The following is a 22,081-nucleotide window of genomic DNA, read 5'->3' on the forward strand; positions in this document are numbered from 1 at the left end:
TAAATAAATAATAATAGAGTATTTATATTCTAAATGTGTGCACTAAGGCCATACCTTAACAAGCTATTGCAATTGATTTTTCGTGGTGTTAAAAGCGCTTTCTATTCCACAAATAATAAGAACATAAATTTGATCTTTGAAAAATATACTTGTTGAAAGAGCTTTCATCTTCGTACTCCTGGTCTAAAAAGGAATTAGTAGATTAAGAGCGTGTTTGGCAGTGTGGTTGCGGGTGCTTTTCAAATAACTTTTCGTGCCAAAATGCATGCCAACGATGTTTTTTTATTTTTTAAAAATCATTTTTGACATCAGCACATCAAAACGATCCAAAACGTACAAACCATATTAAATTTTAGCAAAAAAAAAAAAACAAAAATTTTCAAATTTTTTGGAAACGCGGCCGCAGCCGCGTTCCCAAACGATGCCTAAGAATTAGTTTGGGTTAATAGCTTGTTTGTTTTTATATTTTATTTTTTTTATTTTGTTTATTTCAGATTAATATTATTTGGTATTTTCATATCGTTTCAATGTAATAAAGTGAAGAATAAATTTTTAAAAATTAAAAATATTATCTCAAAATATTTTTAAATAAAAAATAATCACTATCATAATACCAAATAAACTCTAAATAGATTTTAAAAATAATCTTGGCTAAACCAAATTATGTGTAGAAGAGTTGAAGTATGTGAATTGATCTCTAGGGTTGAAAACTTGAAATATGGGAACTGGTCCAAGTTTTTTTTTTTTTTTGGTTTTACGTGTGTGATAATAAATATCTTTAAATTATTTAGAATATAGATAGAGTTCATGTTTATTTTTTCCTTGAACAATTCTAAGAACATATTTTTTATATAACTTATTGAAAACACGACCGCTAGATCAAAATTAAGATTTTTTAAGATTTAAGGTTATGGTCTTTAATTGTAAAAAAGAATAGAAAAAACTCTGATATTTTTTAAAAAAATTTAAAATTCAATAATACAATGAAAAGATAGCACACCAACAGTTTATACTAAAGTTTAATACCTTATTAAAATAATTCAAAATTACGTAGGAAAGGCGAATAAAACTCATAATTAACTAGAAAAATAATTAAAACAAATTAAATAATATTTGTTTTTAGTCTAATTTTAACATGTTTTTATAAGATTTCGGATCGAAGCTTCTTTGCAAGTTTGGATCTAAATCCCATACCTACCACGTCAGCATAAATTTTAGGACCCAAAATATCTTGAAGTCAGTCCTTATCTGGAGAGTTGAAATATGGGAAGACGAATTTATGTGTAAGGGTTTTGAAGCCTATATTCACATTTAGCCCAACATTATTCACCCAAGAATTTATGATAATTTTAAAATAAATTTTTAGAAAAATATACGTACGGTTTTTTTTATTAAACAAGTTTAAATTAAATTGAGGAATAATTTTGACTTGCTTATGCTCAAGAATGAAAGGTTAAATACTTTTGTGTCAAATACGCAATCTTTGCATTTCCCTTTTGATTCAATTATAAGATTTATTCCTTAGAATTGGAAGTTATGATTTTTACAATTCAGTCCTTATGTTTGGAGTAATATTCAATGCAGTCACTGTGATTGTAATAGAAAATAAATATTGAACATGTTCTCTATTTATTTATTTTTAATTTATAAAAACAAATAAGTATATGTTTCTTGGTTTTCGATTGGAAATTCAAAACTGATAATGAAGAAAAAGATTGAAGTTTGAAAAATATTTTCAAGAACAACTTATTAAAAAAAATTGAATGTCTTTTTCTTTTTTTGGTCAAGTCTGAAAAGGCCACCACAAATATCCACTCAAGCCCTAACAGACTGGTCAAAACCTATCTTTCCAGAAGGCACAACTTGGTGAAAACAAAGAAATGTTTTGGTGTTCTTTTCCCCTCATATTCTCTTATGATGTATCAAAATGAGGCTGATTCATCTTGCTCAGCCGCTTGCAAGTACATGGGGTGCCTCCAGGTCCACCAAACATGAACCGGTACTGCCATCGTGGATCTGCAGAAGAGTTGTCTCCAGATTTGTAAGAAGAAGATCGTCTAACTTTGATGGATGAATCTTCAGGAGGTGTATGCTCATCTCCTCTGCGGAAACAAACTTGCTGAATCCTTTCATTGGATGAATCTTCAGGAGGTGTATGCTTATTGTTTTAAGAAAATTGTTCTTGAAAATTTCCTGTCTAAAAAATGTATAGTAATTGACGGAGTTCACGTGTCCGTCCATTCTTGTAACCCTGGGCGTCGAGCCCAGCATTAATGAAAGAGTCCTTTTGCTGTTTAGATTACTTAGAGCTCGGATCTCAAGAAAGGGACACAAAGCAAGCCACGCGGCATATCCTAACATCTCTTGAGAAAAGTGTTTGAAAACGTGGTGCCATTTACTTTTTAAAACGATAAAAAACAAATACTAAAAAAATAATTTTAAAACAAAGAAAAATAAAAAGGCTAAAACTCGATGATAAACACAAACAGGATGAGTCATGACCCTTTTGCGCTACGTAACTAGGAGCCACTCGCCACTCGCCACTCGCCACATGACAACAGACAACAGAAGTCAGAGACTGTGGGTGGGGTAAAGCAAAAAAACAAAACAATTGACACCTTTCAGTTTCTCACAAATTCCTAGTCATGCCGTGTCGTCAGATTATACTGATGATTATTTTTTATTCAGTTTTTATTAAAAATAATAATTAAGTTAAAAAAAAATTTAAAGTTTAAATTAACTCGGCTTTTTTTTCAGTTTAAATTTAATTTAATTTTAAACTTATAAAATCATTTTTTTATTTTCTTGATTTTTTTACTCACTCGTACCTATGGATTAAATTTCTGACCTTGTATTTTTTAAAATTATTTTTTGTTTAATAATAATTAAAAAATACCCATAAAATAAAAAAAAGTGACCTAATATCAAAATGTTAATTAAATTATAAACACTATTTCTTAAACAAAAATGCATTATGGTCCTAAAAACAATTGAAATAGAACATTTCATAATATTTTGTATATAATTAAAGAAAAATATTAAAAAATACACTAAAATTATATTAAAAATATTAAAAAAACATAAATTCTATGTTAATTAAATATTCATGATTTTGCTTTTAATATTAGACACATATTAATTGGAAAAAAAACAAGACAGGCTTCATAAAAACAAAACTCAAACACTTGGATATTCAAGTTTCTCTTTCCTCTCCATGCCTCATCATTGGACTACGAATACAAATTTTTTGATAAAATTAAAATTTGTTTTACGTCTCCTATCTCTAAATTTGCCTATTTTCTTTTAATTAGGCCATGGAAGAGTTTGATTGAAAAAGAAAAACAGCCGTTTAACGTCATATGAACAGTGACCTTTTTTCAAGAAGTTATGATATAAAATCCTCGTTACCTACTCTTTGACTTATTTTTAACTGCACAAGGAAATTCACAACCACCATAGATCTCAAACAAATTGCAAGCAAGAACCTCAACCATCAAAATGTTGCTAGGAAAGGGTGTCACCAGGTCGGATCAAAATTCAACTCAAGCTTCATCTTTAAATTCAATGCTAGATTCATCTTGCACTGTTTCAACGTTGAAAAGAAACAAACATACAAAACTCAAAGTTCTTACAAACCCTATCACGATTTCCTTCTCTGGATTCCAATGTGTATAAAGATCAGTAACCGAACAATCATCAAACATACCAGAAGACAAACGACAATTGACAGAACAAAAGGAAATTGGAGATCAACAAAGTCACAATTTTTATCCAATGTCAAGTTCAATAAACATTAAGATTTGCATATAAAGTTAACAAGAGTAAGACTGAAATTCCTCCTTCTTTTTTTGGATAAACAGACTAGAGATTACTTGCAGTAAATAGAAACATGAAAAGCATAAAGTCATGATATGATCTCTTGACGCATAATCACACAACAGAACATCCAACATGCCCTAACTCCTCGAGAAAACACAAGGAAACTCACTTCAAATAGCATCACGATAAGCCTCAAGAGCAGGGCCAGTAATCCTGCAAATCCTCCATTCAGGCAAAACATTAGCACCCATTTCCTCATAAAACTTGATGGCATTAACATTCCAGTCAAGAACCACCCATTCCACCCTCCCATACCCCATGTTCACAGCCTGTGAAGCCACAGCAGAAAGCAACATCTTCCCTAGTCCCTTTCTCCTATAGCACTCTCTCACGAACAAATCCTCCACATAAAACCCTGGTTTCCCCAAAAAAGTTGAGTAGTTTGGAAAAAACAAAACAAACCCAGCAACCACAGCATCTCCATTGATCCCATTTCTGAATGTTTCAGCTTCTGGGTCAATTAAAGAATGATCAAGATTGATGATTCTTTCAATGGGAGTGAAGTTTTGAGAGTGCAAGTTCGAGTCTTTTTCAAAAGGGCGTGAGGAGACTTCAAGAAGGAAGATGGTGAAAGAGTGGAAAGGTGGAGACTTGAATAGGGTAGAGGCAAGGTCGGATTCTGTGGCAGTGAAAAGGTGGGTTAGCTTTTCAAAGATGGCCATTTGGTGGATGAGTTTTTGGATGTTAGGTACGTCCAGTGGTGTTGCTAAGCGGATCCGGGAGAAGAGAGGGTGGCCTACTGGTGTTGAGTCAGAGTCTGGGAGGCCTGTAGGGGCGGAAGGCGCAGGGGTTGGTGGCGGCGGCGGTGCTGCTGCTGCCATTTTGGTGGAAATGGAAATTGGGAGTTTCTAGAGAAGCGTGGAGATTTTGTGAGTGATGGAAGCAATGGGAAGGATGGGGAGTGGAGTGGGTACGTGGGGGTCTTATATTTGAGGTTTTTACTTTTCAGTGTGTTTTGGAAGGATAGGTTTGTCAATATAATTTTTGTGGGATTTTTCCTGGAAAGTTGCTATGCTCATGGGAAAATGGATGATCATGTGTAAATTGCATATGATCCAGAAAATCGGTTAAAAAAACACTAGCATTTGGGTAGTGTACAGGATGATCCTGGAAATGAGTCGACAACCTAATTGCATCTGGTGTGTACTTAGCCAATTCCAAAGTCGATATTGACGAAATGAACAAGTAAACATATCCATTCATGAACAGAGTATCAGGAAATTTCAAAGGAGAATAGGAGCTTGATATCTTCCATGACAATAAATAATGTAGTTTCATGATAACCCAGCTTCAAGGAAACCTACCTTGACCCACCAGAGAGGCCTCAAGATGTTATGTAGTGTAACACCTCTAAAAGAGCTTCCTCTAAAGCAATTATTCCTGCCATCGCGACCACCAGTCCTATTCAAAAGGTATAGGTATCGAAAGATCCAGACGAATCGAAAATGGAAAAAGGGTTTTCAACTACCACTGCATTCAAATAATTGTGAATGTCCCACTACAAAAGGATCGATCTAACCCTAACCTACAATATTCAAGTTTTTACAATTGACTTTGCAAGCCTATTTGGCCTCAAAATTCAATTTCTCATTTCCATATGATACAGATCCAGCCTGATTACAAAATAAATCTTCATGCAGGTGTGTTTGAATAGTGTCCTGTTTTCCTCCTGTGCCGACTGAAGTCTGATACAAACCTGAAAGAAAGGCCACAGCCTTCAACCTTGCAAAGGTATGGCTTCTCACCAGTGTGCACCCGAATATGCTCAATCCTGGCCCATGCCCACTTGAACGACATGGAGCAACCCTTCCATGGACACTTGAGGGGTCTATCATCTTCATGAACACGTTGATGAACTATTGCATATTTGTGGGAACGAAACTTCTTACCACATCCATCATATGTGCATCGGTTGCGCTTGTGCAACTGTAACTCTGTCTTTGTCTCAAAACTCATGCGGCAACCTTCTAGACTACACTTGTGAGATCTCTTTGTGATTTCTTTCCTTTTTGGGCGAGGAACTGAAGCATCAGACGGTTTCCTTGACCTCTTTGTTACTGGATTCTCCTCAGCTGATTTTCCAACATCAACCTCACTCTTACATGTTGCATCTTTCCCTGCCCTTGGTCTCAATCCTTCGCATGGACTCCTGATGAAGCCATTGCTATTGAGCTTGTTTTCTGTTGGCTGCTCCACTTCACTCTTTCTTTTTCTGCCCTTTCCAGCATTTGATCTAAAGTCTACCACAGTGGACTCAATGCTCTCAATCTCCTGAGATGAACAAACTTCATTGCATTTTACCACACTTTCTCCACCACATGATTTGTATTCAATGCCACAACATTTTTTAACTGGGGAAGGAGTAGGCTGATTTACCAGAATAACACAAGCAGACACAGGTCTGTCTTCATTAATAGAACTTGAACTCTCGTGCATTTTCTGTGCTACACTGTCTCCAATCACCCCATCATTGGACTGAATTTCCTGCTCTACTTCAGGTTCTAAATCCATACAAGAATACAAGTCTTGAATAACACAGATCTCTCTTGAAGCTTCTGCAAGTACTTGGTTTTTGGTTGCAGAATTAGGGGCAAATTCCTCCACAGTGCTTATGTATGTAGTTGGAATTTCTAGTGGTACAACAGTGCCTAAAGTAGAACCACTGCACAAGTCATTTTCAGCAGAGTCCTGCCTATTTAGTTTAGAGAATTCTGGTGACGCAGTAGATGGATTTATTTCCATTTGTGTACCAGAACATGAAGTAAGTTCCTTGTTAGAATCATTTGTAGTCAGAAAAACCAGTTGCTCCCCACTTTCAAAAGCCACACCATTGCACAAGTTGACTGCAGCATGCGGCTCTCTATGTAATTCAGAACTTTCATCCATAGGAACAATATTAGGCCCGCTAATAACATCACTTAGAACCAGTTCCTCATTACTCCCATTTGTGATTTCAGTTTCTTGCTGCATCTTATTTTCTGCTGCAAAGGTCTCTTGCTCATGATCACATCTTTCATCCGGTGTGGTAGGAGGCTGATTCATCAGTGTGTCATCACTTGAAGAGCATTGGTCACCATTGGTTCTGCTTTTAGTCTTGATCTCTCTATGCACTTCATTATCCAAAGTCACAGGAGGAGAAACCTCATTGTTAATGGATGAATTCTCCACAACTACATTCGCCATTTGTGCGACAGGGAGGTGAGAAACATGTAAACTTGCTGAGTTAGCAAGATCAGAAACCTCATGCATTGAAGCATCATCATCATCATCATCCAGGATCCTTTGTTGTCCTTCTGAAACCAAATCACAAGTCTCACTCATAATGTTGACATTTCCCATAATTTGATCATCTATCTGCATTTCAAATCTTTCATTAGCTGCAGTGTCAAATGGACTGCAGCATTTTGTGGTGCAAAAATCCTGTCTTTCACTGGTTCCTCCTGAGGCATTTATCTCATGCTCTATCTCACAACTACCACTGGCTTTTACATTACAAATGTTCCTCTCGGTGTTTGATTCCTCCAGCAATTGATCCTCAATCTGCCCCGCAACACTTTCGACAGCCATGGTAGCAGTGAGAATTGAACCTGCAATTTGTGAAGGAGCAGAATTCAAGGTCAAACCACTAGCTGCTTCCAGCACCTGGACCTCATGCAGCATTTCAGAATCTTCAATGGGAGAAAAACCAAATGCTGCAGAACCACTTCCGGTAATCCCAATGTTGCAAGGGTAAATCACAGTAGTTTGTTCAGCATGCTTATCAGGATCATCACCACTAGCTCCTGAAACTTCTTCTGCCAAGCACCTTCTAGAGCATCTTCGAAGCCCATTTGTGGAATAATCTATTTTTACCTTGTACTTCCTTCTTGTGTAATGAATAAGTTTTTTTTCTTTTTTGTCAGTGAGACCATCTGACTTATTCCCCAACAATTCATCTTTGTTTGTTTCCATAATCTTGCATGGTTTACAATTGACAGGCTGATTTAACTTGATTCTTGACCGAGATCTTCTAGATTGCCATTTGATGTTTAAGAAATCTGAACTGAGACTTCTGTCAGAGAATAATCCTCCCAATGCTAATGCATGTTGAACTTTCTTAGATGGAGAGTTCTTTCTGATCTTTACACAATACCGTAAGTTGATACCCAGTTTCGATGTCCAATCTTCTCCACATTCATGATGATCTTCATCATCGATTGCAAGATTTATCAAGTTCAGATTTTCTTGGGATGCAGCTTCCAAAGGAACCTCGTTATAATTGAAAGGATTCTCAATTTCCTCCGCGATGGCAAAAGCATGAGCTTTTATCTTTTGATAGTCTACATATAAAATTTGCAAAATAATCATTGACCAAATCGACAAACAGATAGCAAATACCAAAGAGAATGAATAGGACAGCACATCATGCATGTGCGTACTGTTAAATCTCATTTTACCACGTGACTCCACAGAAAAAATGTAAGCCCATCTCACCTGAATGGCAAATTATAAGCATGTTTGCTCCACCTTTAGACTGTAACAGCTCCTCAATTTGGACACCATGCTCCAGGCAGAAAATACGAGGTCTCAAAAACTTACGAGAAGTGTTCCACCCTTTTGGCGCTGGAAGATCCTTCAGGGACACAGAAAGATCACTCACAGGAGCATGATCATCTGCAGAACCAGAAAAATGGTCAAACTGATTAACTTTAGCACCCAGAGAGGCTCAGCTGTACATAAGAGTATGTTTGCTCTGATAAGATTTTATGTTTTACATAGAAGTTATTACTAGAACTCTATTCCAAATCAAGTGAGAAGTCATTATCAAATGCATGAAAATGAAAGTGTGTAAAGGAAAAATAAAGAGAGATGGGAAGTGGCAGAAAAGAATACACAAGTATCAAGTAAGATAAAAGTACAAAAACTCAATACCTGGAATGGAGCCTTTAACAGAGGTATCAGGGTTTGAAGAGGGCTGAACATTATCACTTCTTGTAACTCCTGGCTCTTCTTGAGCCAAAAGATAATCCCCAGGCGTAAGTTCTATAAATGCTCTCTCCGAAGGTTGTACAACGGACATAAATGGAAAACCAAGGATTCCACATGCCACACATGCTAATGTCCCCGAATCAACTTGAAAATCACACGATAAATCATCTTCCATGTATAAATCATTGAGAGTTTCCATATACAAGCTCATCTCCTTAAACAGATCATTCTCATTACTATTACTATTTAATTCAGAATGAACATGGGAAGCATTTTCATTTGATGTAGTAGTGATAGTAGAAGTTATGCTGAGTAATTGAGACTCTTTACTTGCACAAGGAAGCAAATCAGGGTTCCATATCACCACATGACAAGTGGAATTTTTCTCAAGAAAAGCAGATAAAACATCATTTTCCTTTAACATGTCTTCTAGAAAAGCCTTCTTTACTGACAACTCTCTTTCTTCTCTCTGACGATCTCTAAGACGAGAACTCCGAGCGCCTGGTAGTAAGGATCTTGGCACTCTGGCATCAAAAGAAATCCAACAACAATAATCAATAAAGCATGCAAATGATAACTTTATAAAAATATGAAAGGAGGGGTCATCACAGAAACTGTTCAAATATAACAACAGATATATCTAAATCTTACAAAAGTAATTCAAGTGTCTGCAAAAAATCATGTTGAAGGATTGATAAAAAGGCTAGTTAATACCCTGAACATCTAGTGAAAAAACAATTGATTTCAAATTGAAATCAAAACGTATATACAAAACTTGTTGAAATGGACTGAAAAAAATGAGATACAATATGGGACACATTAATTAAAACAGGCCTCGTGAATCTCAAAGTTTTCTATTGATCACCCTAATAAGACATGCCATGAAAGCAATTAGAAAAACTAAAACGATCATTATCAATTTTAACCTAGTAAGCGTTTTATCTATGCTCCATCAGGCCAAAGCTTCCATTTCAACCGAAAGAGCAAACATTCTTCATAGAGAAAGTTTCATAAACTACAACACACAAGAAAGCTACAGTCGATAATCCACTGACCTGGAAACAAAAGACATGGTCAGCAGGTATAGAAGCTGCTGATGAGAAAGCATGGGAAGATAGTTCATGGCAGCTCTACGGACTGCAGCTTCCTTAGCTACCTTAAGCCATTGTGGAGTTCCAAAGTTGGCAGCTTCCCCACAGTTAAAACCTATCAAAATCCACACAAAAAATAATTTAAATAAAAGAAAAGTGATCTCAAGGAAGAGAGGATAAAACAAGGCAATAAAGCATACCATGGCTGAATCCTACATGGTAGGCCCTTGGAAAAGTCACAACAAATTCACCAGGATTCTGTACTAACCTACAGCGAAAACAATTACAGTAAGTAGAACCAGCAAATCCCAAGATCAAGACCACCTCTAAATCTAAGTTTTCATGAAAAATCAACGGAATGACCCACCTACAACAAGGAATGCCTGAGGAAATAATTGCTTCAGGAGACAGAAGGGTTGTCTTCTCACCCAATAGACTCAGGGCAGCTAGAAAAAGAAACCAGAATTTTAAGTTACAAAAAAACATATAGGAGTTAATGCCTAACAATTCCAGATTCAAACAAACCATTTCATTGTAACAGAGTTGATACAAGTTGCCATACTAACAAATATGCCTTTCACCAAAGTTACTAGAACTTGCCAAATCTGAGAAAATACAAATGAACCAGCTTTTGGTTTGTTTTAACTGTAAAACTAGAAGAAAAAAGAATGCAGCTGCAAGATACAAATTAGTTAATCACAAAAATTCTTTGCAACCTGATTCAGGCCTCGTTTATCATCAATTCTGGTACACATTTAGACAGTTGGTCTTAACAGGTCTGGCAGGTCCAATTTGGCATAAACAGCTAATCGTTCTTACATCTCATACCTCTTTGTGGGTTAGATTTATTTCCATTGTTTAGAAGTCCACAACCATGAACTTAAGAGTCACGATTAGTATACCGTTAAAAAGGAAACCAGGCAGCATAACACCAATTGGAGAAGCTACATTGGACCTGGATAACAATAGGTGGAAATTTGAGAGAATGATGGACTAACAGATTGGAGAAGTTTCTAACAGTGAAATATCTCTGGTTGCAAATAAATATGCAAAATGGCATCAAATAGCAGGACATAATCATTGAAGAGATACATCTCCATCGCAACTACTTTTCCGAAAGTCCATTTATTTGCTATGATTTTGGCAATAAAATGGCCCGGCAGAAAGAGAGAACAAGTGAATAAAATGCACAAGGAAGAGGACTTCTTCATAAGAAAATGCATAATCTCAAGGAAGTTGTGACAAAGGATTTGTATCAGTCATAATAAATAACATGTCAGAAATCAATACATACCTAGTCGATCAATACTGCCACCATAAGCCTTAGTGCGTATAACTTCCTCAAAAGCAAATACATAATCTCCAGGGACTGCATACCAAGTCTTTGGAGAACCAATATGTAGAAAATTCATGCTGTGAAGCTCATGATCCTCAACATGCCAGGCAAACCAACTAAACAACATACCAATATAGACCATAGGAGAAGTAACACCTGGGATATCATCTGGCATAAAACGAGTAAGTGAGCCAGGTGAGCGAGCAATCACTTGCAGATTCCAAGGGCTATTTGAAAGCTTCCAGCCTGCAGTACCTTCCATATCATTAGATGCAGCTACACTCTTTTGCTTAGAAGACTTCAAACTATCCTCTGCAGAAGGAGTTGCGGATGCCATAGACGACCTCGGTGTCATCTTCAAACACATGCTTGGCTCATTCTTAACAGTAACATCATCATTATGGGAATTCTTTACACCATCCATATCATTTTCCCGGCAAACAGGGATTTCTCTACTCCGGCGATAAGACTGATACGATGCCCTCTTCCTCCTCCGTCTTTGAAAATATCGAAAGTGACCTTCGGGTTCCCCAAATCCTGAACCAGGCACATCATTTGCATATTCCACATAGATAGGCTTCTCGGAAGCTGCCTTCCAAAACAATGCCTCCACAGCCAATGGATTAACCTCCTTAATCATACCCAACAAACTCCTCGCAAAAGCCTTGGACTTGGACTCAAACTGTTCCAACGTATAAACCTCGCCACTTTGCCAAACTTGCTGATGAACACCCGATTGGGGATTCTCCTTATCCACCCCTTTTGCTTTCTTCGCACTTTGCCCTAACTCCTGCTGCCTAGTAGTAAACACCGCCCTATTCTCCCCATCATTACCACCATCCCTTAAAACACCATTCGACAAGTCCACATCATCACCCAATTCCGGACACTTAGACAGCGCCTTATTCAAGTTGCTGAAAACATATCTTTTCGAAGGTTTAGGCAATGGAGGTATGATCTTACAAATCCCAAAAGCACTAGCTTCCTTCTCAATTTTCGATATGTAAGCAATTGGGTCTGCAAATTCAGTATCAGTTGGCCTAAACTCAGGTGCTAAAGGCAACCCTTTTAACCATTCGGGTATTTCCACGTTACCCATTTCAACAAATTATTCACATTAACACCAATAACAAAAGCACAACAAAATCACCATTGCTACACCATATCATGCTCAAGTATGTAAGTCTTCACTGCCATTCAAGCTAAAAAACCCATATTTTGAAAACCCCAGTTCAAAGATTCTAGCTTTGTGAAGTTGTTTCATGGGTTCAGTGTTTCATTGTGATTAAGCTACATTAACTGGAAAAAATAAGCAAAAGTAACATAAATGTAAGCCAAACAAAAACAGAACCTGGTAAAAAGCAAGAGACTTTCTTTTGATTTTGCCCTAATCAAAACCACCAGGCTAGAGAGCGAGAGAGAGAGTGGCAGAGGGGGAGAGAGAGGAAGGGAGAGATTGGGGGGTCTGAGCAGGTTAAGAGGGGCATTTTCTAATCCGGCGCAAGGTAGCGTTTTAAAGCGTGGGTTTGTCAACGTGTCAAAGGGAAATAATGCGCACGGGTGGAGCTCCTGTCTGTTCACTGTACGATTTCAGTTGAGGGCCCATTTTTTAGCGCGAAATATGGGGTGTGTTGTGTACCTAAAAGCGCAATTTAGCAGTAGGCGGTGATAAAAATATAGAAAGGGACATCTAAGGTGTATAGAGATGATACCATTGTAATGTTTATATGGTGATCTAGAACATAAAAATTTTAAAATTAATAGCACCATGAAAATTTATTTATTAATTGATATGTTATTTAATAGATAAATTAAAAAAATTATTAATTTATACATTAATTAATAAAAACCAATTTATTATAATATTAAAAAAATATGAGCTTAATACATATAGTATATATTGTAATTGTATGGATATTATTTAATTCTTAAATTAAAAATTATCATTATTCTGTATGTTTTTCTTATAAAAAAACTGAAATTGTTGAGAATTTTTTAACTACCTATTAGAAAATAAGATAACTTAAAAATTGTTAAGTGGCGAGAAAATTACTAAAAATATCTTGAAAAAAAAAGTTATATAGTTATATATTGAAGCTTGTCCATAGCAACTATACATTTAAAACAATAATCACATTATATATTTTTCAAAACTAAAAAGATATCAATTTAAAAATAAAACATTTAATATTAGAGTCATATTTTATAAAAACTTTTTAATTTAATTGAGTTACATGTATATATAATTTTAATATACAAAGAAATTATTAATTACATGTCTAGTGGAAACTATGTGTGTGTCTTGTTTAAATATATTATATTATAAATTTAATGAATTATCAATTTACCACATAGATACCAAATCTAAATCTACCAAAAAAAACTAATTAAAATTAATAATTATTTGAATATTTATATATCAAAGTAAAGATGTGGACTTTGTTTTTTAAAAAGAAAAAAAATAAACTTAATTTTGAACCATAAAATTTAAAAAAAATCATGTTTTTCTAATACTTGCATGATGGTATTTTGGTTCCACAACACCATAAAATCATAAAATTAAAGAACATTTATTCTAAAATAAATTTTTTTCTTGCTAAATTGGAGATTTAAAGAGTTGAGATTAAATAATAGGAGTAGCTCTTATCATTCCTCTCTATCTTGCCAGGATTTAAGCTTGAAACCTTCTAATGAAAATTCAAAATTTTAAGTTGTGAGTTTTTTTTTAAGATCAAAATTTAAATGCTGAGTAAATTTGACATGATACAACTAATCTTATCAAATTGATTTAGGTGATTCTATGAAATTATTTATATAAAAAAAAAACAGAGAAAAGGGCATATATGATCATTAGGCTCATCATTTCGAGTATGTTTGGGAGTGTGGTTGTGATTGTTTTTCAAAGTGTTTTTCACTTAGAAATGCATCAAAATAATTTTTTTTATTTTTTAAAAATTATTTTTGATATTAGCGTATTAAAATAATCTAAAAACACTAAAAAAATATTAAATTATAGTAAAAAAAAATATAAAATAAAAATTTAATTTTTTTAAAAATACTTTTAAAATATAAAAACAAACAACACCTCTTCACGGAAAATGAAATAACCCAACCCCCGGGCTGATTCATGTTCACTGTCAAGAATTATTTACTTAATTTCTAATTTAAGAAAATATTAAAATTGGTTGATAATGTACAATAATTGATGATTAATTTGGTGGTTGAGATGACAGTAATGACAATTAATCATAATACTTTATGATTTTATTCCTTAATTTATTAAGCAACCGGAAATAGTCAACAGCTTGCTTGTCCATGCTACGTGTCTCTCAATTTCCGAGGCCTAAACTTCTTATCAAGTCAACCTGTCACTTGCTCCCTGCTGTTATTACAACAATATAATATTTACAATATTAAGGTATTTTAAGGATAACTTCTAACCATTGAACTCTTATGTGTTTTCAAGGGATAATATTACACAGCACGGATCAAAATTAATTAATTTTACATGAATGGATGTAATGACAAGAGCTGTAATATTATACAGTTTTTAATTATTTATTTTATCTATCTATTCTTTTAAAATTCATTAAAATCAAGTTTAATCAAGTAATTTTAATGACCTCATAATTTATCTATTTATATCGTCAATCAACTCTAAAAAACATATTTTTTCAACAAGGCCACTTGAAGCTGATGAAAAAATGTGGATAGATATTAATCAGCACAGCTGGTCAAATCAACAACGCATTTGATGCTCCGCTCTTCACTAATTACCACTGTCATAAAATCCCGAGGCTTTTCTCGCAAACTTTTCATCAAGAAAACCAAAAACAAAAAAAGAAACATTGAAGATCCAAGCCAACAATTAACCATGTCAATCGCATTACAAGAACCTGCTGTAGCAGCTGGTAATCATTCCAGGCCCGTTGCACCAACGAATCAGAAGAATTTGGTTGACATAAATTCACATCGTCTTTCTATAATATTTTTTCAACAATTAACAATGAGATTAATAATGGTGTGCTAAAGAAGCTGGCTACACAAAAAGATTTCCTTGCATGTGTGTGTGTGTGTGTGTGTAGCCCAGATGAAGGCTCGCTAAATGTTCTATCACCAACATGAAAGGAAAAGAAATGATGATAATAATCCAAATACTCTAGTGAGCTGCATCGAACTAGATTTTGCAACCTTACAAGACATAAACAGCAATTAAACCTGAAAAAAAAAAAAAACAGGTTTGAATGTACAGCACTAGCAGACTTATCTACCTGTTCTGATTCTTGCGAAATGCTTTCGGGTAGTCCACAGTAACAGAGTCTCAATGAGCTGTGCAAAATTCCAGGCAGGCTGCCTCACATTTAGGCCGTAATGAACTTGGTGCAGTTTCAATGCATTGTGGAAGACAGCTATTGACACATGTTGTCAATGGGTCATCGACTGCACATACCATGACAAGAAATGTCAACATGAGGAAGGCGGCGACGATTTTCTTGATGGCCATTTTCTTTTGAGACTCAGCAAATTTTGAATGGACTATTAGGTTAATAAATAGGTGATGTTATTGCCTATAGTAGGGCAAAGAGCTGCGGTTATCTGGGAAAAGAGATGGTCTTCACAGGTTGCTATTAGTGGTTTGGAGTAAAACAAGGGAAAGCCTGAGGCATGCATGACCCTTGAAGCCTGAAGGCTACAATTTTCTGAAGAATTGAAGGTCCCTTGACCATTTGGAGAGCTGAAAATGTGGGATAACAGTGACATTCTCAGATATTTTTACTTTTTTTGGTGTCATTTCTTATCATTTGGACAAGGCCACAAGTAATTTTGGAATATCACGTACCCACCCTTCTTGAGAAAACTGCAGTTAACCTGATAATAACAGCTAAATGATCTAAAGGCAGGATTTTTTTCACTTTAACATGTAACATTCTTATTTCCTCACGAACTCCTCATTTAATTCAAAGAGAAATATCAGATCTTTCTTGGTGTTTCTAAGAAGAACTGAAGTTGTATACCTTCTGTTCTATGGTACTAATACTGAGAAAGCAATGACTTGGCAACCCTAGTTACATTCTCTTCAGTGAAACCGAACTTCTTAAATGTGTCCAAATATGCTCCACTAGCCCCAAACTCTTCCACGCCCATAACTATACCTTCTCTACCTACATACTCACTCCAACCCATTGAGGATCCAGCCTCGACGCTAATGCGCTTCGAAACACTCGATGGCAATACATGCTCCTTATACTCCTTTGGCTGCCTGTTGAAAAGTTGCCAGCAAACAAGAGAAACAACCCTCACTTTCCTCCCTTCTTTCCTTAGCATCTTAGCACTCTCTTCACAAAGACATAGTTCAGAACCGGTACTGATTAATATGATATCTGGCAAGCTTTTACCAGAATTGTCACTTATAATGTATCCTCCTTTTTCAACTTCGTTTGCTGATGTTCCTTCTAAGTTTGCTGCCACCTCTTGCCTTGATAATGCAATGACACTAGGTGCGTCTCTATTTGTTATAGCCTCTCTGTACGCACCAGCAGTTTCATTTCCATCTGCTGGTCTGAAAACTAGAAGCCGTGGTACCGCTCTAAGTCCAGCAAGCTGTTCGATTGGCTGGTGAGTTGGGCCATCTTCCCCGAGACCAATAGAGTCATGAGTCATGATATATATTACTCCTGCATGGCTCAAGGCAGAAAGGCGGATTGAGTTTTTCATGTAGTCTGAGAACATAAGGAAAGTAGCTGCAAAAGGGATTAGACCACTTTTATGCAATGCAATTCCATTTGAAATTCCTGCCATTGCATGCTCTCGTACTCCATAGCGAATGTTGCGACCATAGAAGGAGCTATGCTGAAAGTCTTGGGACCCCTGGAGATAGACTTTGTTAGAAGAAGCAAGATCAGCACTCCCACCAATCAGTCCTGGAAGCACCTTGACAAGTTGATTCAAGCACTTTTCGGAGTACCCGCGAGTAGCATCCACTGGGTCTGTTACAGACCACTCCTGTTGGGATAAGAACAATATCTTGTTAGTGAAATTGGTTTAGATCACGCTACGTTGTCATTTCTGAACTTAATAAACTCCTTTATAGGTACAAAAGAACTGGAAACAAAGTAAACTAAACCTTCTAATGTTTCCAAGTATGTATATAGAGTATCTTGTAATCTGCATATTACCGGTAAGCAGCTTTCCCAGTTAGGAGGCAGACCACCACTAAGAAGAACTTCAAATTCTGCAGCCTCCTCAGGATAATTGGTTTTGAAATAGTCGAATTTAGAGAACCACTCTTTCTCCAATTTTTCTCCGTGATCTGTCTGAACTTGCATTTCCCTGCAGTATATTGCATCACAATTATTCTTCTGACGAATTCTTAGGTGTGGCTGTAGAAATGAAGTTGCTAAACCAGAAATGATTCAGTAAACCAGACTTATAGACCATAGGAATGACATGGAATGGCTCCCGACTATCCCATTTAACTTTCTGCCTCATTTGCTTCACATCATCTTCTTCAAAGGTTCCATGGTGAGCTTTCGATGTCCCTTCCTTTCTAGACAATCTCCCTATCAAAGTTTTCACCTGTGTATTTAGAAGATTACAAGTGCAATTAGACATATAACTGGAAGTATTTATTAAATTGTATACAGGGGTAGCTATGGCCTAGTCAATTTGCAGTTTTTTCATTTCACAATTGCTTCCCATGACATGAACTACTAGAGGGAATCTCAGAAAAATAACAAAAACTGAAATTGGTTTTTCAGTGAGCAACTTTTGATGAAGTCACGAACTCTTATGAAAGTTGGTTTTTCAGTGTCACCAAAAGCAGAGAGAAGAGCATCGTTGAATGAATCCATATCATCATGTGTGTTATCCACTGTGATTGTATTCCAACCAAGAGCCTTGAATCGAGCGGATATATCTTCAGAAAATGCCAGGCTAATCGGTCCATCAATGGTATTATGATTGTCATCGTAAATCATTGTGAGCTTGTGGAGCTTCCAATGCGCAGCCAAAGATACAGCTTCATGCGTTATTCCCTCCATGGCACACCCATCTCCCATGATGCAGTATCTACATCAAGAATCAGTATCACAACTATGGCAACCTGCACATCTTGATGTTATTTTTGCAAATGAACTAGCTAGAATATATACTAACGTCCGATGGTCAACAATATCGCAATCAGGCTTATTGAATCTAGTAGCCAAGTGAGCTTCCGCTAGGGCAAGACCAACCGCGTTAGCGACTCCCTGACCAAGAGGGCCTATTGGAAAATCATATATAAAGTAAATCAATATAAATTTCCATGAGTAAGTAAGCATATTCACACTGCTCCCATATAGCCTATCCATCATATCAATACACGCTGCAGATTATCTTTTTTTTAAAAAAAAAATTCATACCTGTTGTGACTTCGATCCCATCTGTTACTGTATTCTCCGGGTGACCTGGGGTGCGACTCCCAAGTTTACACAAGCGCTTCAGGTCTTCTAGCTGAATGAAGCATGACGTTGAAATTTGTAAATTTAAAAGCCTCAAATGTGCATAGATATATCTATGCTAGATATGGGAACTACCGGAAGTAAAGCAAACTAAAGTTCAAAAGATGCATGAATAGCCTAGAACAATCAAAATTAGGACTTCTGGTCTTTTACTCAAGACCTCAACTGGCTACTCTGTCTTTGCAGGAGGCTGCTAGACATTAAAACAATAACCTCTTGTTGATCACACATTAATTATTCCTGTAATGATATATTAAGTATCGGTGTAGGTTGGCATAAGCAATCTGATATAAATGTTAATTTCTTAATCAAGAACTAGATTTTCCCTGTTCAGGCAGGAGAAGCTAATCTCAAAACCATTGAATATTTAATAGAGACAATATTTTCTGCAATGTAAATAGACACTTCAATTAGAAGCTTAAACTGACATAAAAAGTTCTGAGACTGAAAAAACCCAATACCTGAACAGATTCGAACCCAGCAAGATGAAGGCAAACATACTGAAGTAAACATCCATGACCAGCACTCAAAACAAACCTATCCCTGTTAAACCACTTGGGGTCTCTTGGATTATACCTCATAACATGTCTGTATAAATAATATCCAATATCAGCCATCCCAAGTGCCATTCCAGGGTGACCTGCTTGTGCATTTTGAACAGCATCTACTATTAGCATTCTTACATTGTCTACACATCTCTTGTCAACCAATTTTTGAAAGGACTCGTCATCAATATCATCAATGTTGCAATCGATGCTATCATTGTTTGTTTGTAAGTTCTGGCTTTTTGGTTGTTGAAATGCTAGTTTGAGTTCTTGCTGCCACGACAGTTTGTGGGTTTTGGATAGAGTGGCTGGTTTGGTTACGCGAGATTGTTTAGTTTTGAGAGAACTGTAAAGAGTGAATGAAGTTGGTGAAATTTTGTTGTTTTTGTTGTCGGGAGAGGGTTTGGCGGAAAGGAGAGAAATGCAAGGTTTGGAGAGAAGGGAAGAGAGAGCCATGGTGAAAGACAGAGATGGCGGTGCCTGCTGGTTGTGGCGCAAAGTGAGGCTATTTTGGCTGGGGAAGCTGAGCTGAGAGAGTTGAAAGGAGTCAGGACCCAGGTGTCAGACTGAAGTGAGAAGTCCTAGACTCCTAGTGATGTAGATTGTGTAAAAACTTGACATTTGGATGTGGAATGAGTGAGGAGTGAAAGAGGTGAGATCATGGAGTTTCATCAGGTACAAGTGGCAAGCATGCAGAGACAAACTTTCTTGTTAGTTTTCTCCACACAAAATTGCCATTTCCTTGACCATCTGATTAAGTTTTACCATAGTGTAAAGAGAAATGCTATATGCCAGCATTTTACACAGTTTATTGGATTGCTGGGTCAACATTGGTTAAATCTTGGATGGGCCAGACAAAGTTGGAGAAAAGAATTCTTGATCCATACGTGCATGCCACCCTTGCATCAAGTACAGTACTAATTGATTGAAAACTCCTGCATCATGTGAATATAAATTATCCAGGGAACCAAATTTTCAATATCCATACCAGTCAGCAAAGAGGGCACCAGTAGGAGAATGGAAGGGTAAAAATTGTACTACAAGCTAGGGTGGCTATCATCAAATAGGAAACCAAGGAGCCATTTCCATGGCACCCAAGATTGAGAGCAGCAGGGGTTCCAGTCCCATTACATAACCACACAGAAACATGAACCATATGCTTTGAAGGTGTAGTGTGTTGCTAAAAATATCAGTAAAATTTAATTCTCTTCACTTTAGATCTTTTAGAGAAACTCTAAGAATATCAATATGTCCCTAATGTTCAAAAGATAATACAAAATAATTGAGCCATGAACTAGAAAATAGTGTCCTAAACTACCAGATCTTTTGGCATCATGTGAGAAAAACTTCCAACCTCCGACCATGCCATATCTCTCCCTCTCCCCTTACAAATTGGGTAGGGAGAGGATGGAATCATTGAGATCATTCTAACCCATGTTTTCAAATTCTGTTGGCTATCTGTTTAATTTGTTTGAATGGTGTGTCCTTACAGAACATCTCTTCATACAGTAGTACCTAACAAAACTATGTCCTTTAAGCCAAATCCGTGTGCTAACTTGAGGTTCTCTCCTCTGGAAAATCAGCATGTGAAATCAATATCTAATATTTGGTGTCTTGGGAAGATAACAGACCGCACATGAGTTTCTTATGAAAACTAAAAACTATGCCAACTTGTTTCGAAGAACACTTGATTGAAGAAAAATGTGTGTTGATAGCTAATCATCAACATTCAGAGGAATAAGAACTCCTAGCCTAAGGTGATTGGCAGAAAAAAAATATTTTAAAGGTTTACCAAATCCTGCAAAGGATCAAGAACTACCATTAGCAGATACTTAAAAGGAAACTTGAACTCCATTTGAAAGAGAGTGCTACAGTATTTGCTGCACTTTTTTAAGTTTTTTAGACCCGAGTCCTTAAATTTAGCGCATGATTTTTGTCCCTGTGAGCTTAGCTCCATTATGATATATTTTTATACACTTTCATGATTAGTGCACAGTCATGGCACTGATATTATTCTCAAGTAGATACTTCATCAGGATTTGGAGCACACTTGTCTCTCTGACCTAGAAGAGTGAAGTGATTTTTAAAAATATCCAAGAGAACCATCAACCATGACAGACACAAATTGCAATATTTTTTACATATTTCATGTCAGAACTTTCCCAACCAGATCTATCCCATTTTTCTTATTATTATCTTTAAGAACATGATCAAACTAGCTATTTGCTCCTTTTCTAATAAGCTAGAGAACGTCTGTCATACAAAAGGTGCGTAAAAAAAAGATGGGCAAAATATGCCACTTTGTCAATTTCAACACTGTTAGACAAGTATAAAAACCACACATCCGGTTCCATATTTTCGCATTCCCTCTCCCTCTTTATATCCCTCTCTCTTTCTCATAGGATCATGGTACCAAAGATGGTAAAGAAGGGCAGGTTTCTCAAACATTGTCTCTGCAAGTACCTCAGTATCGGTATGAACTGGTTTCTGAAACATGCAACTTGCAACCATTTTCAAAGTCGGAAAAGCTGGTCTCTTTTGTTTAAGGATGAGTACTTCATACCAAAAGATGTTCCAAAAGGTCATCTAGCAGTTTATGTAGGTGAAGACTGCAAAAGATATGTGATCAAGGTTACCATACTGCAGCATCCTCTCTTCAAGGCATTGCTTGATCGCACCGAGGAGGTTTTTGGATTCACCACAGGGCCAAAACTTTGCATTCCATGCAATGAGAACATGTTCAATAGCATTCTACACTGTGTA

At 36.3% G+C, this 22,081-nt stretch overlaps 3 protein-coding genes across 3 annotated transcripts; all 3 read right to left on the bottom strand.

Moving 5' to 3' along the window:
* Positions 1 to 3,742: 3,742 nt before the first annotated feature.
* LOC133697730 (GCN5-related N-acetyltransferase 8-like) lies at positions 3,743 to 4,850 on the bottom strand. Its single transcript, XM_062120477.1, has one exon. The coding sequence runs from the start codon at positions 4,698 to 4,700 to the stop codon at positions 3,990 to 3,992; it is 711 nt and encodes a 236-aa protein (XP_061976461.1). The 5' UTR covers positions 4,701 to 4,850; the 3' UTR covers positions 3,743 to 3,989.
* A 475-nt stretch (positions 4,851 to 5,325) lies between these two features.
* LOC133697729 (lysine-specific demethylase ELF6-like) lies at positions 5,326 to 12,775 on the bottom strand. The gene is made up of 7 exons (XM_062120476.1): positions 11,233 to 12,775; positions 10,306 to 10,384; positions 10,139 to 10,206; positions 9,903 to 10,053; positions 8,791 to 9,371; positions 8,353 to 8,532; positions 5,326 to 8,198 (listed from the first exon to the last, which is right to left on the bottom strand). Exons 1-7 carry the CDS (start codon positions 12,371 to 12,373, stop codon positions 5,512 to 5,514), a joined length of 4,887 nt encoding a protein of 1,628 aa, XP_061976460.1. The 5' UTR covers positions 12,374 to 12,775; the 3' UTR covers positions 5,326 to 5,511.
* Positions 12,776 to 16,150: 3,375 nt separating this feature from the next.
* On the bottom strand, positions 16,151 to 20,053 carry LOC133695617 (transketolase, chloroplastic-like). The gene is made up of 7 exons (XM_062117523.1): positions 19,235 to 20,053; positions 18,675 to 18,765; positions 18,430 to 18,535; positions 18,060 to 18,342; positions 17,702 to 17,850; positions 17,451 to 17,604; positions 16,151 to 17,277 (listed from the first exon to the last, which is right to left on the bottom strand). Exons 1-7 carry the CDS (start codon positions 19,772 to 19,774, stop codon positions 16,306 to 16,308), a joined length of 2,295 nt encoding a protein of 764 aa, XP_061973507.1. The 5' UTR covers positions 19,775 to 20,053; the 3' UTR covers positions 16,151 to 16,305.
* Positions 20,054 to 22,081: the final 2,028 nt, after the last annotated feature.

The sequence above is a fragment of the Populus nigra genome, chromosome 6, assembly GCF_951802175.1.
Source record: "Populus nigra chromosome 6, ddPopNigr1.1, whole genome shotgun sequence".
Taxonomy (NCBI): Eukaryota; Viridiplantae; Streptophyta; class Magnoliopsida; order Malpighiales; family Salicaceae; genus Populus; species Populus nigra.

What these genes read in the sequence shown, in the direction of transcription:
- LOC133695617 (XM_062117523.1), bottom strand. Translation starts at nt 19,774, where the DNA reads ATGGCTCTCTCTTCCCTTCTCTCCAAACCTTGCATTTCTCTCCTTTCC. An exon ending in TGGGATCGAAGTCACAACAG is followed by an intron (nt 18,536 to 18,674) that starts GTATGAATTTTT and finishes ATTTTCCAATAG; the next exon opens with GCCCTCTTGGTCAGGGAGTC. An exon ending in GATATTGTTGACCATCGGAC is followed by an intron (nt 18,343 to 18,429) that starts GTTAGTATATAT and finishes TTCTTGATGTAG; the next exon opens with ATACTGCATCATGGGAGATG.
- LOC133697730 (XM_062120477.1), bottom strand. Translation starts at nt 4,700, where the DNA reads ATGGCAGCAGCAGCACCGCCGCCGCCACCAACCCCTGCGCCTTCCGCC.
- LOC133697729 (XM_062120476.1), bottom strand. Translation starts at nt 12,373, where the DNA reads ATGGGTAACGTGGAAATACCCGAATGGTTAAAAGGGTTGCCTTTAGCA. An exon ending in CCATGTAGGATTCAGCCATG is followed by an intron (nt 10,054 to 10,138) that starts GTATGCTTTATT and finishes GGATTTTGATAG; the next exon opens with GTTTTAACTGTGGGGAAGCT. An exon ending in TGTTAAAGGCTCCATTCCAG is followed by an intron (nt 8,533 to 8,790) that starts GTATTGAGTTTT and finishes CTGGTTCTGCAG; the next exon opens with ATGATCATGCTCCTGTGAGT.